We start from the raw sequence: 18130 nt of genomic DNA, 5'->3' as shown, positions 1-18130 counted from the left end.
GTCAAACTGTAATTTAGATGATAACAGCAATCAGTCTGCCCAGAGATCTCTGTCCACACTGCTAAGCAGACAGAACCTGGACCGAATTCGAATTACTATCAGAAGACCTCATCTCTGAAACACTTAAACGATTTGCTAAATCCTACTGCAAACTAGACAAATGCCCAAACAACCTCATGAAATCAGCTCCTCGACAATTTGTAACAGACCTAACAAACCACGTAAACTTCATGCTACAAAATGGACTCTTCCCAAAGGAAAAAGGAAAAATCTTACTCACCCCAATACCCAAAGATACAAAGAAAAGCGCAAGTGAAATAACCAACTACAGACCAGTAGCATCCATACCACTGATAACCAAAATAACCGAAGGGATGGTAACAAAACAACTTACAAATTATTTAAACAAGTTCTCAATATTACATGATGCCCAATCCGGATTCCGATTGAACCACAGCACAGAAACAGTACTAATCACCCTAATGACTAAATTCAAACAAATGATCGCAACCGGCAACAATATACTTCTCCTACAATTCGACATGTCAAGTGCCTTTGATATGGTTGACCACGGAATTCTACTGCACATACTTGAATACTTCGGCATCGGAGGAAATGTCCTAAACTGGTTCAAGGGGTTCCTAACCCAGCGGTCATATCAAGTTACATCAAACTTTACTACGTCCGCTTCATGGACACCTGAATGTGGAGTACCGCAAGGATCACCCCTCTCACCAACCATCTTCAACATAATGATGATCCCATTGGCAAAACTCCTATCAAATCATAACCTCAACCCATACATATACACCGACGATGTAACAATATACATCCCGTTCAAACAAGATATCAAAGAAATATCCAACGAAATCAACCAAAGTTTACACATCATGAACACCTGGGCAGATGCAATTCGATTGAAACTAAACGCGGAAAAAACTCAATGCCTAATACTCACCTCCCAATACAACACGAATGAATATACCACCTTAAACACACCAAATCTAAACCTTCCAATCTCAGAAACTTTAAAAATCCTTGGAGTCACTATCGACCGCCATCTAACACTAGAAACCCATGCAAACAACACAACCAAAAAGATGTTCTATTGCATGTGGAAACTGAAAAGAATAAGACAATACTTCCCAAGATCCGTCTTCCACAACCTAGTGCAATCCCTCGTCCTCAGCCATCTGGATTACTGCAATTCACTATACGCAGGTTGTAAAGAGCAAATACTGAGGAGACTTCAAACAGCCCAGAACACTGCAGCCAGACTCATCTTCGGAAAACCAAAATACGAAAGTGCTAAACCCTTACGAGAGAAGCTGCACTGGCTCCCACTTAAGGAACGCATAACTTTTAAGATATGCACATTAGTTCACAAAATTATCCACGGTGAAGCTCCAGCCTACATGTCCGACTTAATAGACCTACCACCCAGGAACGCTAAAAGATCATCTCGAACTTTTCTTAACCTCCACTTCCCTAATTGCAAAGGCATAAAATACAAAGCGCTGCACGCATCAACCTTTTCTTACTTAAGCACGCAATTCTGGAATATACTATCACGCAACTTGAAAACAATCCACGAACTAACCAACTTCTGCAAACTACTGAAGACTCATCTCTTCGACAAAATTTACTGTAAGGAGCAATACACATGAAGTCCACACTCACTATTCCAGAAATACACCAATACATTCTTTTCTGAACTCTCATCCCCCGTATTCTCATCACACTTAAACCTCACTCACAGAAAATGTTATACCGAATGTTCTTTTGCTAAGGTTCTATCACCCTACCAATTTCCCGTTGTCTCTTTCCAGTGTTCTATTGTTCTTTTCCTTGTCCTATTCCCTAACGACACCTCGACTTTGTCTCGCTTAACTTCTCACAATGTAATCCATAACTGGTTGTAACAAATTGCATTTCCATTATTTACAATGTATTGTAAGCCACACTGAGCCCGCAAATAGGTGGGAAAATGTGGGATACAAATCCAATTAAATAAATAAATAAATAAATAAATATCCCAGCTGTCAACCATAGAGTATGATTGCTTGTAAGGAATCAATGCCTATACAGGGCAGTTTTTTGTATCTTCCTCTTTAGTATTCCAAATTTTTAAGTAAATGAGTTTACATGGTCCTGTTTAGTTCATAGTGTTGTGCATATGAGAATCCAGACAGCTGGGACATAAAGGGGGGAATTTGTATATGGTGACCTAAGTTGCACGTGCAAATTTGGGCAGGGCAGCCAAATTGCATATGCAACTTGATTAACAAGCCAATCGGTGCCGATAATTGGGCGATAAGCATTTATCGGCACAAATTGGCACTAATTAGAATTTAGGCGTTCAACTTTCTAAACGTATTCTGTAAAGTGGTGTGCATAAATTCTAAAGTGCAGATCTGTAAAGGGGCGTGGCCATGGGAGGAGCATATGCCGGCCGTAGGCATGCCTAAAAATTACACGTAGTGTTATAGAATATGCCCGATCCACACCAAAGTTAGGAGTGGGCATTTACACCAGGTTTTTGCTGGTGTAAATGGCCATACCTAAATTTTAATTGTGGGGACAGGCGTATGCATATTTTGCAGAATAGCAGTAAGCACGGGTTTTTCGGTGCCATATGTAGAACTCCCCCCAAATGGGGTAATTTTATAAACTTTTTTTCACATGTAAAATGGCTTTTATATAGAAGCATAACAAATGACGCCAGGTGAAAGCCAGCCTGGACCATCTAGTCAGCCCACTAAGGAGGTTAGCATTTAACTACCTGCTTCATGCAGGTTCCGTGCCTCTTTTGTTTAGAGTGTAATTGAAGCTCAGTGCAGGCTATTCCCTTCTATGATTTTGTGAAAATAGGAGTAATGTATTTGATATATTGCCTTTCTGTGGTACAACCAAAGTGGTTACATATTATTTACAGCTACTTTCTCAGTGGGCAGGTTTTTGTACCTGGGGCAATGGAGGGTTAAGTGACTTGCCCAGGGTTGCAAGGAGCAGCAGTAGAAGATGAACCCCATCCCCCAGTTTGTTAGCATGCTGCACTAACCCATTAGGTTATTCCTCCACTCCACAGCAAGTCATTTACATTTGCTTTGGGTGGAAGTTCTCTATGCTTTGATTCCAACGTTTGGGAAAAAAGACTAAACGTCAGCCGGCGTGGCTAAACAGTAAGATAAAGGAAATCATTAGAGCCAAAAAACAATCCTTCAGAAAGTGGAGAAGAGAACCAACTGAAAGTAACAGGATAGATCATAAGGAATGCCAAGCCAAATGCAAAGCGGAGATAAGGAGGGCAAAAAAGGACTTTGAGAAGAAATTAGCGTTGGAAGCAAAAATACATAGTAAAAATTTTTTTAGATACATTAAAAGCAGGAAACCGGCCAAAGAGTCGGTTGGGCCGCTGGACGAAAATGGTGTTAAAGGGGCGATCAAGGAGGACAAAGCCGTAGCGGAGAAATTAAATGAATTCTTTGCTTCGGTCTTCACCGAGGAGGATTTGGGGGGGACACCGGTGCCGGAAAGAATATTTGAAGCGGGGGAGTCGGAGAAACTAAACAAATTCTCTGTAACCTTGGAGGATGTAATGGGTCAGTTCAGCAAGCTGAAGAGTAGTAAATCACCGGGACCTGATGGTATTCATCCCAGAGTATTAATAGAACTAAAAAATGAACTTGCGGAGCTACTGTTAGAAATATGCAATCTGTCCCTAAAATCGAGTGTAGTACCGGAAGACTGGAGGGTAGCCAATGTTACTCCGATTTTTAAGAAGGGTTCCAGAGGAGATCCGGGAAATTATAGACCGGTGAGTCTGACGTCGGTGCCGGGCAAGATGGTGGAGGCTATTATTAAGAATAAAATTGCAGAGCATATACAAAAACATGGACTGATGAGACAAAGTCAGCACGGATTTAGTGAAGGGAAGTCTTGCCTCACCAATCTAATGCATTTTTTTGAGGGGGTAAGCAAACATGTGGACAATGGGGAGCCGGTTGATATTGTATATCTGGATTTTCAGAAGGCGTTTGACAAAGTGCCGCACGAAAGACTCCTGAAGAAATTGCAGAGTCATGGAATCGGAGGTAGGGTATTATTATGGATTAAGAACTGGTTGAAAGATAGGAAGCAGAGAGTAGGATTGCGTGGCCAGTATTCTCAGTGGAGGAGGGTAGTTAGTGGGGTCCCGCAGGGGTCTGTGCTGGGTCCGTTGCTTTTTAATGTATTTATAAATGACCTAGAGATGGGAATAACTAGTGAGGTAATTAAATTCGCCGATGACACAAAATTATTCAGGGTCATCAAGTCGCAGGAGGAATGTGAACGATTACAGGAGGACCTTGCGAGACTGGGAGAATGGGCGTGCAAGTGGCAGATGAAGTTCAATGTTGACAAGTGCAAAGTGATGCATGTGGGTAAGAGGAACCCGAATTATAGCTACGTCTTGCAAGGTTCCGCGTTAGGAGTTACGGATCAAGAAAGGGATCTGGGTGTCGTCGTCGATGATACGCTGAAACCTTCTGCTCAGTGTGCTGCTGCGGCTAGGAAAGCGAATAGAATGTTGGGTGTTATTAGGAAGGGTATGGAGTCCAGGTGTGCGGATGTTATAATGCCGTTGTATCGCTCCATGGTGCGACCGCACCTGGAGTATTGTGTTCAGTACTGGTCTCCGTATCTCAAAAAAGATATAGTAGAATTGGAAAAGGTACAGCGAAGGGCGACGAAAATGATAGTGGGGATGGGACGACTTTCCTATGAAGAGAGGCTGAGAAGGCTAGGGCTTTTCAGCTTGGAGAAGAGACGGCTGAGGGGAGATATGATAGAAGTGTATAAAATAATGAGTGGAATGGATCGGGTGGATGTGAAGCGACTGTTCACGCTATCCAAAAATACTAGGACTAGAGGGCATGAGTTGAAGCTACAGTGTGGTAAATTTAAAACGAATCGGAGAAAATTTTTCTTCACCCAACGTGTAATTAGACTCTGGAATTCGTTGCCGGAGAACGTGGTAAGGGCAGTTAGCTTGACGGAGTTTAAAAAGGGGTTAGATAGATTCCTAAAGGACAAGTCCATAGACCGCTATTAAATGGACATGGAAAAATTCCGCATTTTTAGGTATAACTTGTCTGGAATGTTTTTACGTTTGGGGAGCGTGCCAGGTGCCCTTGACCTGGATTGGCCACTGTCGGTGACAGGATGCTGGGCTAGATGGACCTTTGGTCTTTCCCAGTATGGCACTACTTATGTACTTATGTAGTTATGTGTTTATCCCGTGCCTTTTTGAATTCAATCACTGTTTTTGTCCTCATCACCTCCACTGGGAGGGCATTCCAAGCATCCAGCACCTATGAAGTACATGTATAAAGGTACACACGGTGACAAAACAGCCTGTATTATTATGCATCACATGTGGGGGGTTTTTGTGGTGGAACATAGAGTCGTAAAGGACACACATTATTTATAAATATGCATGGTCATATAGATTGTGTTTGCATACATTTACATCAGCTCAGGAACTGGTGTAAATGTCTGCAGCTTCAATCTAGTCATGGTTTCTGCTGGTTTACCCTAGTATTTTATAAAAAAAACTCATAGGCAGCTATCAGGCTTATTTTTGAAACAGAAGGACACCCATCTTTCGGCACAAATCGGAAGGTGGGTGTCCTCACAGGGTCACCCATATCAGCATAATTGAAAGCCGATTTTGGGCGTCCCCAACTGCTTTCCGTCACGGGGACGACCAAAGTTCACGGGAGCGTGTCAGAGGCATAGTGAAGGCAGGACTTGGGCGTGCCTAACATGTGGGCACCCTCGACCCATAGTGGAAAAAAAGGGCGTCCCTGATGAGCATTTGGACGACTTTACCTGGTCCTGTTTTTCTTACGACCAAGCCACAAAAAGGTGCCTGAACTGAACAGATGACCACCGGAGAGAATCGAGGATCACTTCCCCTTACTCCCCCAGTGGTCACTAACCCCCTCCCACCCTCAAAAAAACATCTTTAAAAATATTTTGTGCCAGCCTCAAATGTCATACTCAGGTCCATCACAGCAGTATGCAGTTCCCTGGAGCAGTTTTAATGGGTGCAGTGCACTTCAGACAGGCGGACCGAGACCCATCCCCACCTACCTGTTATACTTGTGGTGGTAAATGTGAGCCCTCCAAAACCCAACACAAACCCACTGTACCCACATCTAGGTGCCCTTCTTCACCCGTAAGTGGTGTACAGTTGTGGGTAGTGGGTTTTGGGGAGCTATGTACCTGGGAGCAATTTATGAAGTCCAATTTTTGAAGTCCACTGCAGTGCCCACTAGGGTGCCCGGTTGGTGTCCTGGCATGTGAGGGGGACCAGTGCACTACAAATGCTGGCTCCTCCCATGACCAAAGGGCTTGCATTTGGTTGTTTCTGAGATGGGCGTCCTTGGTTTCCATTATCGCTGAAAATCAGAAACGACCAAGTCTAGGGATGACCATCTCTAAGGACGACTGAAATGTCAAGATTTGGGCGTTCCCGACCGTATTATTGAAATGAAAGATGGATGTCCATCTTGTTTTGATAATACAGGTTTCCCCGCCCCTCCACCGGGATGTTTTGCGAGGACGTCCTCAGTAAAACTTGGGCATCCCTCTTGATTATGCCCCTCCATGTGTCTTTACAACATAGGCTGAAAATGGGTGTCTTTATCTTAGGCATCCTGTTGTAAAACTCTCCTACTTTCTCTTCAATTTCCAATACGGGATTCTCCTATGAGATATTTCTCAGCTCCCACAGTGCTCTCTAGCGAAAAAATTGTTTACAGAGTCACAAACATGTTCATCAAAGACAAATTCATCACAGGTAGGTGAAATTGAAAGAAAGTCACATCCCATTGGCCATCCCTTTATTTCAGTCCATGATTCCATCAACAATATGAAATAGATAAGGGCCTTTTAAATCTCTCTGCAGTGCTAACCTTGTGGTCTGTCAAGATGCATTCTTTTGCTGACCTAAAAATGAGTGCAAGAGGGTCAATGTAGCCCCAAGGCCAGTTCAAGAATATAACTTCTGTAACTGGCCCTCCAGGCTAAATACTTATCTACCACGGAGATACCCTTTTTTTTTTTAACCATAGTGAACACTCTCCCACCATGCTTAGTTTTGGGTCTTCGAACATTTTTATAGTATGTATATTCAGTATAGGTGTGTTCTGGGGTTGTTTTTGGGCAGAGCATTAGCATCCATATCTTTTAAAATACCTGTGTAGACTTATAATTGATTTGAAGCAGGCATTATGTTTTTGCCTTGACATGATTTCTGTCAGATTTGTGCTAGTATTTTTATAAAGACGCGTAGGTGCTTATTGGGCTCATTTTCAAAACAGAAAAACGTCTAAAAAGTGGCATAAAGCAGCATTTGGACGTTTTTCTCACAAAAACGTCCAAATCAGTATTTTCAAAACATATTTTTAGACGTTTTTCTTTGAAATCCTTCAGAAGTGTGTCCAAATCTCAAGGGGGCGGGACTTGGATGTTCCTGAGTCTTAGACGTTTTTCAGCCATAATGGAAGAAAACAAAACTGTCCAGTACTAAAACTAAGATGTTTTGAGCTAGACCTGTTTTTATAACGAACAAGGCACAAAAAGGTGCCTAAATAACCAGATGATCACTGGAGGGAATCAGGGATGACCACCCCTAATTCCCCCAGTGGTCACTTACCGCCTTCCACCCCCAAAAAATGTGATTAAAACATTACTTACCAGCCTCAGGTGTTATACTCAGGTCCATTAGAACAGCATGCAGGTCCCTGGAGTAGTCTAGTGGTGGGTGCAGTGCACTGCAGACAGGTGGACTCAGGCTTCTGCCTCCCCCTACCTGTTACACTTGTGGAGGAAACTGTGAGCCTTTCAAAACTCACAAGAAACCCACTGTACCCACGTATTGGTGCCCCCTTCACCCGTAAGGGCTATGGCAGTGGTGTACAGTTGGGGGTAGTGGGTTTTGGGGGGCTCAGCAGACAAGGTAAGGGAGCAATGGTGAGATATGTACCTTGGAGCATTTTATGAAGTCCACTGCAGTGCCCCCTAGGGTGCCCTATTTCTTTCCTGGGATGTCTAGGGGACCATTGTACTAAAAATGCTGGCTCCTCCTACATCCCAATGGCATGATTTTGTGCGTTTTACACTTGAATGGTTTTTGGTTTTTATTTTTGAAAATGGACCAAAAAATGTAAAAAAAAAAAAAATATATCAAAATCACAAAACCTATTTTCGAAAACAAAAGATAGACGTTTTTCTTTTTTGAAAATGACCTTTGCTATTCAGATTTTGGACATTTTTTGCAAAACGTCCAAAGTCGGACTTAGACGTCATATCAAAAATGCCCCTCCACATGCCTTTATAAAATAGGCTAGAAATAGGTGCCCTCTTACCCCCCTAACCTAGCTGAACTGTTATAAAAAAATATGTCCAGCATTGTTTTCTTGTTTAAACCTAGGTGTGAAGTCAATATTCCTAAGCTGTGTTTCTCTGCTAACTGATATGTTGTAAATTAAGGAAAACATATTTGATAGAATAAGATGTGATTCAAACATATTTGTTGCAAGGGTTCTCCACTCAGATATGGCAAAAGCACTTCAATCCTGATTTGTAGCTCTCTGTTTTTATAGTACAAAGCCCTTCACACAGATTTATCGATGCATTTCAATTGACACGGTTTCCCTGCTATTCCAGTACAGAGCCATCCATATTTCATTATGTTAACATTCCTGGTGTCCAGATAATACATTGAATTATATCTTCCTTCCATTGGCTAATCATTCCTTTTGGCCCTTTTCTATGTCTATTAGAATTGAAATGTTTTTTTATTAAGGAAGTATTTTTTATTTTTGAGTATCCGTACAGTCTTCTTGTAGATATAGACAGGACCATCAAAAGGGTAAGATAGTTGGGTACTTGCATGGGATGCCAGTCCATGGGTTGGGGAAGGTCAGTGCAGCAATGGAAATAAATGGTTGTGTGGTCACATTATTCAGAAAGCTAGCACAGATGGAGGCATGTGGCTATTGCAAGGTCTGCACACAATTTTTTTTGCACATAGGGGACCTTTTACTAAGCCACGTAAGGCGCCTGTGCGCGTCCAACATGCATCAAATTGACACTACCGCCCAGCTACCACATGCCCCGGTCAGTAATTCCATTTTTGGAGCGCGCCCAAAACACGCTGTAGAAAATATTTTCTATTTTGTACCGCATGGCGCTTACCCAGTGGTAATCGGCAGTTGATGCGCGCTGGACGCTTACCACACTGTTAGCGCATGAGACCCTACCGCTAAGTCATTGGGTGGCAGTAAGGTCTCAGGCTGAAAATGGATACGCGCTGGTTTTCATTTTGCCACATGTCCATTTTTCTGGCACATTAAAGAAAATGCCTTTTTTTACAGACGTGCTGAGGAAATGGATCAGCGTGCGTCCAAAACATGCGCCTACACCAGCATAGGCCACTTTTGGGTGCGCCTTAGTAAAAGGGCTCCATAATGCAGAAAAGGGTTTTGAGCAAAAGCTAGCCCCACACAAAACCTTGAATTAGACACCAATGTACAGCATATTAAAATCAGTGGTAATGTGGCTATTAGCTATTTTGCTTTGATGCAGAGAATAGCGCAGAAGACTTTAAGGTGAGCACAATGCAGGAATCTGAAGACCAGGTCTGAGGAGGCATAGAAGGGTTAGCTCGTTCTTCTACAGCAGCATCTATGAGGATTTAATGCCTGTTTCCTCTTTTTGTGGCGAGTATAACAGTACCCACAATATTTTAAGACAGAATGGGGGGAGGTGGCAGTTCCACGCACAGGTCTGAGCAAGAAAAACCTGTATCTGTGTATGTGCACAGATATGTGCCATTACTTTTCTTGCTCGGACATGCACAGAGTATTAGCTGCCCTTAGCCCGGTACACAATTAGAGCACAATTTTTGCACAGATCAGATTTGCATGTGATTAGCTTACTGCATCAGCCTGCAAAAATTGGGTGCTAACATTTGCTGTAGAAGTCCTGGAGTCAGCTGTTAGCACATGGCTCTAATGCAAGCTTTCTGCATTGGCCTTCGGTTTTTTCCTAAGGTCTTTTAATTTCTTCCTGAGGTCCTCTATCATATCTGTTGTAGAAGATGGCATCCAGCTTGGTACAAATCACATGCCACACTGTTATGTTCTGCTGTAACTTGAGTGGAGGTGGGTCCATAAACAACTGTAAAATGTTGTAATCACCTCTTTCACCAAGAGAACAAATGCCCCCTGTTGCAAAGTTGGCCTTCATGAGAAGTTCTTCTCTCTTGACAGCCATGGTGTATGTTCTCTGCAGCAAGTACACATGTTTATAAAGATGAGTTCATTTAAAATATGCATGTGCCTAAGTAGGCGCACATGCACCTTGCTAATTTTCCCTGAATCCTGATTTATAAAATAGGTGTAACTTAATGCAAGATACCTATTTGTGTCTATTTTGGCCCAGTAGTAGGTATCTGTGCAATCTGTGTGCCTATTGCTCATGTATATTCTTACTGTACACCGCCTTGAGTGAATTCCTTCAAAAAAGCAGTAAATAAATCCTAATAAATAAATAAATAATAAATACTCTGTGTTCCTAATTGCATGCTTTGTGCCAGATATTTTGTATCAGCTTAATAGCTTTATTCAACTCTGCCTTTTTAAAGGTTTCAAATGTGCATGTACATTTCTACATGAGTGGAGGTACGTCTATTTTATATACAGCACAGCTCATTCCACACTGTTTGTAAAAATACTGGTGCACATATCTGTTACCAGATCTATATAGAATTATACCTTAAAACAGGGCTTCACAAATCCCAAGTTCCGGGTTGCCATGGTGCCTAGAAATTGCACCCTGGCATCCAGGATTTCATTCCCCTGAAAAGTTTGTGTTCCCTATTCACAGCGCTGTCTCTGAAATGTCTTTCCTGGCGATTGGGCTTGTCACATACTTGAGCTGTGCTGTACAGCAGGTCCGGGATGTCTCATGGGACTTGAAACCGTGAGACTTCCCAAACTTCCTGCGGACAATGTTGGAGGGGTGGGAAAGGAGATGCTAGAGAGGTCTCAGCTGCTGGCTTCTAAGTTTTTGGGCTGGCTCCTACATTTAATGAAATTTGTCGAGGCCAATTTTTAAAGTGATTTCTATGAGTTGAAAGAATTTTCCCTTCATAAGTAGAAACTGAGAATTGCTCACCCTCAGTATATCTAAAAGGATGGATTGATAGCTGCATTAAGAGGAGGCATTTGCAGAGGTGTTTGTAGGTTAAGAGAGGAAAAGTATATCCAGTGATTGCCCCATTAGGAACAGAAAGTACCTGCAAAAATAGTATATATATAAACCACTTCGACTGAATCTACAGAATGGCAGTATATCAAGCGTGAAATAAAAAACATAAACATTGGATTTTCAAATCTATGCACCTCCTTTTTGAGGAAACTTCTACCTCTCCGAAACCATGTGCTAGTGATCATATAAACTTTGTACCCATGGCAGTTTTCAAGGAGAATGTACAAACTTACTTATGTTTCAGGAATTGGAAGTTGGTGGGAAAAAAATCATGCACAATTTTTGTCCTGAACCATTTAAAATTGCCTTCTTTAGGAAGACTTTTCCTTCCTGTGTTATATGTGCATTTTTCAATGCCTGCATATAATAAATGTAAACCGCTTTGGTAGTACCACAGGCAATATATCAAATCCATGGCCCGTTACGCTACCCTTTTACCCTTTATCAAACTGTGTTGTTAAGCTTTTTTTTTTTACTTAATTTCATAAAGACAATTTAAAAGAACTGAAATAGACATTCTAAGTGAAAAATGTTATAGACAACAACACTTTATTAGCTTGTAGTTTGTTTATTTTTTTTAACATAATGTGAATTTGGACTCTTGAGGATTGGTGTAATTTCCAAAATTCCAAATTAGTGCTGAGTTTGAAGAGAGCCAACATCCTTAGGAGAATGGGCCCATAGTTTAGCTCACCATTGTTTGAACACCTTCACGCCTCTGCATTCTGGAATTTTTCACAGAGAAATGAAGGATTTCCCTCATTATTTTTCCCGACTGATACGTAAACTTACTTGCAGATTTGACAATGAGAACACATTAACAGTTTTTGTATATTTTATCTTCATTTTGTAGAAAATAGTTGTTGAGCAGCTGCGGAAGAATCTTATAGTTAAACAGGAACAGCCAGACAACAAACTTCTAATTCAGCCACTGCTACAGTCAGAAAACAAACCACCAATATTACAACAACAGCAACAGCAGCCAGCAACACCTCTTCCAAGCCTAAGTGGAGCACAGGTAAACAGAGTAATGAAGTCAGTTTAATTATCTGATAAATATGGAAATTTTAGGTTCAAGGTATCTTTGCTGAGATTAGGGATTAGAGTTGTTGTGGAATGGACCTGGATCCCGTGATTGGGATGACCCAAAGGCAGTAGAAGGGTAAGCTCCCTGGCCTCCTCTTCTTTTGACCCCCCAAAAGGAGGACTGTTTTACTGAGGCTGGGAATGTTGAAAGGTTAGACGTAGGCTGAGAGGAAGACTTAGATTTTTCCTCCAGAATCCACGAGGCCGAACCTCCCCTAAATCTTCAACTAACTTCTTGAGGTCTTCACCAAACAACAACTTGCCCTAAAAGGGAGCTTGCTCAGATGAGACTTAGCTGAGTCTGCAGCATAGGCGTAGACTGGGGGGGGGCGAGGGGGGGCAATGCGCCCCCAAACGACGATGAGGCGCAGTCGCGCCATTAGTTAAAAAAAAAAACACATGCACGCACGCGCTCCTCTCCATCCGCTTGGCTTTCCTGCTCTCTCTGTCTGCGTCCCGCCTTCCTCTGACGTCAGAGGAAGGCGGGACGCAGACAGAGAGGGCAGGGAAGCCAAGCGGAGTAGCGGACGGAGAGGAGCGTGTCCGTCTACCCCTCTCTCTTCCTCCCTCCCTCCCTCCGCCGCAGGCAGCAGTCTTTTCCAGCGTTCCTGGCAGCGGTAGCGATGTACACACTGCCTTTGGCTCTGCCCCGAAGCCTTCTCTTCAAGTTCCTGTTCCCGCATAGGTGGGAACAGGAACTTGAAGAGAAGGCTTCCGGGGCAGACCGAAGGCAGCGTGTACATCGCTACCGCTGCCAGGAACGCTGAAAAAGCTGAAGACTGTTGCCTGCGGCGGAGGGAGGGAGGGAGGAAGAGGGGGGTAAACGGAGTCACCATCTTGGACCTCGCGGGAGGGGGGGGGAGCAGAGGGAAGATGGATGGGACTGGGAGGGGTGGGGAGCAGAGGGAAGGAGCAGGAGATGAATGGGACTGGGAGGGGTGGGAAGCAGAGGGAAGGAGCAGGAGATGGATGGGACTGGGTGGGGTGGGAAGCAGAGGGAAGGAGCAGGAGATGGATGGGACTGGGTGGGGTGGGAAGCAGAGGGAAGGAGCAAGAGATGGATGGGACTGCGAGGGGTGGGGAGCAGAAGGAAGGAGCAAGAGATGGATGGGACTGCGAGGGGTGGGGAGCAGAAGGAAGGAGCAAGAGATGGATGGGACTGGGAGGGGTGGGAAGGAGCAGGAGATGGATGGGACTGGGTGGGGTGGGAAGCAGAGGGAAGGAGCAGGAGATGGATGGGACTGGGAGGGGTGGGAAGGAGCAGGAGATGGATGGGACTGGGTGGGGTGGGAAGCAGAGGGAAGGAGCAGGAGATGGATGGGACTGGGAGGGGTGGGAAGCAGAGGGAAGGAGCAGGAGATGGATGGGACTGGGTGGGGTGGGAAGCAGAGGGAAGGAGCAAGAGATGGATGGGACTGGGTGGGGTGGGAAGCAGAGGGAAGGAGCAAGAGATGGATGGGACTGCGAGGGGTGGGGAGCAGAAGGAAGGAGCAAGAGATGGATGGGACTGCGAGGGGTGGGGAGCAGAGGGAAGGAGCAAGAGATGGATGGGACTGCGAGGGGTGGGGAGCAGAGGGAAGCCTACTGGAAGGAAGACACTGAATAAAACAGAAGACACTGGGACCAAAGCGAATAGAAAAACTAAATGATCAGACAACAAAGGTAGATAAAAGTATTTTATTCATAATTTATTAATTGAAATGTGTCAGCTTTTTGAAATGTGCATCTGTGATATTTTGCCTGTAAATTCAATTCCTTCCTCCACATTAGCATATTCATTTGCATATGTATATATGCAAATGATATGCTAATATGCTCCGCCCATTCTTTGCCCCCCCCAAATGAAACAGTCAAACTACACCTATGGTCTGCAGCCTAATTCCTTAGCCACAAGAAATGTCTTGCTGACACTGCCAGAATCGTACCTCATGCTGAAGTGAGGATTAAACTAAAGATATCAATAGGGAACTGGTTCAATCCAATAACTTTTCATGTATAAATACAGAACTCAGTTATAAAAATGTAAGCAAAAGTCATTCAAAAAAAGGAGGAAAAACACCTCAAGAGAAAGCTTCTCCCACAGCTGTAAATGGGACAAAAGCTACTATTTCATCATCACAGTTTGATTACGGTCAGAGAGGAGAGAGCTTTGAGCTTGCCCAAGCTAAGTAAAACTTTTTAGTCCATTTGGCAGAGTGATTTTTTGTTTAGTAAAAGAAATAGTAAAAGAAATTTTTTCTCAAAAAATAACAAAACAAATAGGAGGTTTTTTGCATCGCCTATGATGATGAAATAGTAGCTTTTGTCCCATTTACAGCTGTGGGAGAAGCTTTCTCTTGAGGCGTTTTTCCTCCTTTTTTTGAATGACTTTTGCTTACATTTTTATAACTGAGTTCTGTATTTATACATGAGAAGTGAGGATTAAATCATATAGAGCACTAGCCAAATAGGCCAAGTCTGTCTCAAGCCACACAAACTCCACTCTATCTTGAGGCTCAAGCTGTTGCTCCAAGGAAGTAGACTGCTGAAGCCAGCAAAAACAAGCTCTGGCTACATAAGCAATACTTACCAAGGCCTGGTCAATGGACACAACACCAGCAAATTCTAGATTGGTGGGACTAAAGAAAAGAAAATTAGCAGGCAAGCCCTAATTTCTCCTTAACCCAGCTCATCTCATCTGTTCACTTTCTCAGAAGACAAGCAGTTTGCTGTAGTCACACACAGATCTAAGTCATCCTGACAGTGCCACATGGACATGTTTTTCAGAGTTTTCTAAGAAAATCTTACCTCAGAGCATGCATGGTGCATCCCATACTCCTATGGTCATGCAGCATGACTGTATTCACCTCATCCTCATGGCATGGATGTTGAAATTCAAACATATGTTCCGCTGGCTTCTATGACACTAGTACTTCTGTACTCAAGAACTTCTGGGTTCTAGAAATTAAGTCATTAGAAGATAATATGATTACAAATGGAGGCGGCTAAAGCACTAGATTCCTTTTCCTGACCCACACAAATTGCTTGATACCTTCTATTTATTTCCAGAATTTGGTCTACAAACAAACTGTTAGGGTGCATCTTACAGCAGTTGATGCATACAGTTATAATATTGCAAAGATATGTGTGATGCACATAAAATAAAACATTTTTTTCTACCTTTGTTGTTTTGGCACTTTATTTTTCCACGCATACTGGTCCCAGTATTTCCTCCTTCTTTCTTTTCTCTCTTCTCACTTAAATTTTGTCCTCTCACTCTTCAGTATTCCATCTATACTTCATTTACTTATCTACTTTCTATCTTTTCCTCTCACCCCCTAGCTCTCCCATTTCTCCTTTCTCACTCCTTCCCTGGCCTCCTATTCCCTTTATCACCCATTCCCTGTTACTAAACTTTACCCCTTTCATTAATCTTCTTGACAACCCCCATTGCCTCTTCTACATGGTTCCACCATGTCCAGCATCTCCCTTCCCTATGGTTCAGCAACTCTACTATTACTGCTACTACTACTTATCATTTTTATAACGCTACTAGACGTACCAGCTCTGTACACTGAACATATGAGAGACAGTCCCTGCTCAACAGAGCTTACAAGCTAATCAAGACAGACAAACAGAGAATTACTTAAGGTGGTAATTATAAAACAGACATGTGTACTGAATTCTCTGTCCTCCCTTCCCCTCCATCCCTATGATCCAGCGGTTCCTGTCCCCTCTCCCCTTCAGCAAATCAGTGTCTGCTCTCCCTTTCCCTCCACCCTTATGGCCCAACAGCAAACTGTCTCTTTTCTCTCCCCACACCCTCACCCACCCCCACCCCCCAAAAGTGCAGCTTCACTGTTCAGCAGCTTAGCGGGAAGAGTGGCAGCAAGAAACTCAGCCCGGCTACAGATGTGGCTACACTAATCCCGATTCTGTACTCTTTCCTGGATTGTATAGGCAGCAAATCAAGCTTAGCAGGCTTTTACTTTTAGTGGTTCTAAGCATAAGAAGTGAAAACCTAGTAAGTACAGTTTTCTGGTGGTAACCCGGGGAAGAAGCACAGTGTGGGGGTTAGTAAGCTGTGTTTCCTGTAGCCAGGCTGGGTTTCCTACTGCCATCTCCCCTTTGAGCTGCTGCTGTTTGTGCCGGCCCCGTAATACACTGGATGAGAACCAATGCTCTAGAAGCTCATCAAGACACTAATTATTTAGAATTCAGAAAGAAAATAAAAACCTTCTTTCCTGCATCTGGTGGACTATAGCAGGTTGTAGCAGACTGTGGGTTTTGACAGTCTTGGAGATAGATTTTAATGTCCATTCCAATGTTTGAGTTAGTTTCCTCCCATTTCTATTAGGCTTTGGGGTATTTTTTGTGTTGTCTTGTTTTGTGATTGATTTTATTGCTGTTATTTCTATTTAAAGGAGGTGGTATAGAAATGTAATTTTAAAAAATAAATAATTTTGTTCTGTACAAGAGGAAAATGGGTTTCTGTTTTTATTTCTCCCATCATGATGATGCTGTGGTAGATACCTGGTTTGACTTCTTGGGGTTTCCAGTTCAATTTTTGTCTTCATATTTCTATTTCTAATTTCTGATCTCTTGTTCTGTATTTAGTGAGGGTTTGTGTTTTGCATGTGACCAAAATGTGGTATTCTGCTTGCATGTAATTTGTGAGTAGAACTCTATAGCAGTCCCACTCATTCTGTTTTATCAGTGTAGGTGTATTGGTGTTCTAGGACCCTGTGTAATATTTGTAGTGATGCCTACTTTTAGGTAGGGTTCATGTTGTTTGAATCATAGAAATTAGTGTTAGGCTTCCTTACATGTATGTTTAGTTGGGATTTTTTTCAGTTTTGTGTTACTTTACAATGTGACTGGTAATGGAAAGATTTATGTTACTACTACTCAGATGACATGAGAAACGTGTGTATGTATGTGTGTGTGTATATATATATATATATATTTTTTTTTTTTTTTGTATGGTACCTTCCATGGAGAAATATATTAGTTCTGATTTGCATCTGTTGTTGTTGGGGTGGGGGGAGGAGAGAGAGAGGTTTTTTATGGATGCAGAGTAAGTTTACATTTAATTCATAAGAACTGTCATACTGTTTCAGACCAGAAGCCCATGAGAGTCTTGTATTCAGTGTATCCTGAGTGGGGAAAAAAAAGTTAAGATCCGTTGTTCTAGAGGGAAAGTATTCCATAGTTCAGGGTCCACTGCAGAAAATGCAGGTTTCATGATAAGCTGGCACCAGTAAAAGACATCCCTGGCTTGAATGAAGTTGCCTGTCAGAGGCATATCAAGTCAAATGATTATCCAAATAAGCTGGCCCAAAACCCTCAGTACTCAAAATGCCAGCACCAATAGTTTAAATTTTGCTTTTATCCAAATTGGTAACCAGTGCAGCTCACAAGGATCTAGTCCTATGCAAGCTACCAGTAACTGTCTGGGCTGCTATATTTTGAAACACAAGTATTTTTTTTCACATACTTTCGAGGTACTCCAACATCAGAATATTTCAATAATCAGTGGCACACAAAGTGAAAGCCTGCATTACCATACACAAAGCTGATAAGTCCAGAAAATGTTTTAATTGACAAACTAGGCTTAATTTCACATAAGCACCTCTCAACACTAGCAGTAGCTGCGACTCTATTGAACAAGTTAAACTGAACTCCACATTGCAGCTTTGCAAATCCCCCTTATAAAGCTTAAACTTAGATAGGTCATTGA

General features: G+C 42.7%; 1 protein-coding gene across 3 annotated transcripts in view; it reads left to right on the top strand.

Annotated features, from left to right (window-relative positions):
• PHF21A (PHD finger protein 21A) overlaps positions 1–18130 on the top strand; it is a 364795-nt gene that overhangs the window by 230846 nt on the left and 115819 nt on the right. For all 3 annotated transcript variants that reach the window (XM_030200848.1, XM_030200845.1, XM_030200847.1), the window contains one exon: positions 12179–12343. In XM_030200848.1, the coding sequence (XP_030056708.1) occupies positions 12179–12343 (165 nt within the window). The remainder of the gene's footprint in view (positions 1–12178; positions 12344–18130) is intronic.

The sequence above is a fragment of the Microcaecilia unicolor genome, chromosome 4, assembly GCF_901765095.1.
Source record: "Microcaecilia unicolor chromosome 4, aMicUni1.1, whole genome shotgun sequence".
Taxonomy (NCBI): Eukaryota; Metazoa; Chordata; class Amphibia; order Gymnophiona; family Siphonopidae; genus Microcaecilia; species Microcaecilia unicolor.
This window is presented reverse-complemented; position numbering and strand designations above follow the sequence as displayed.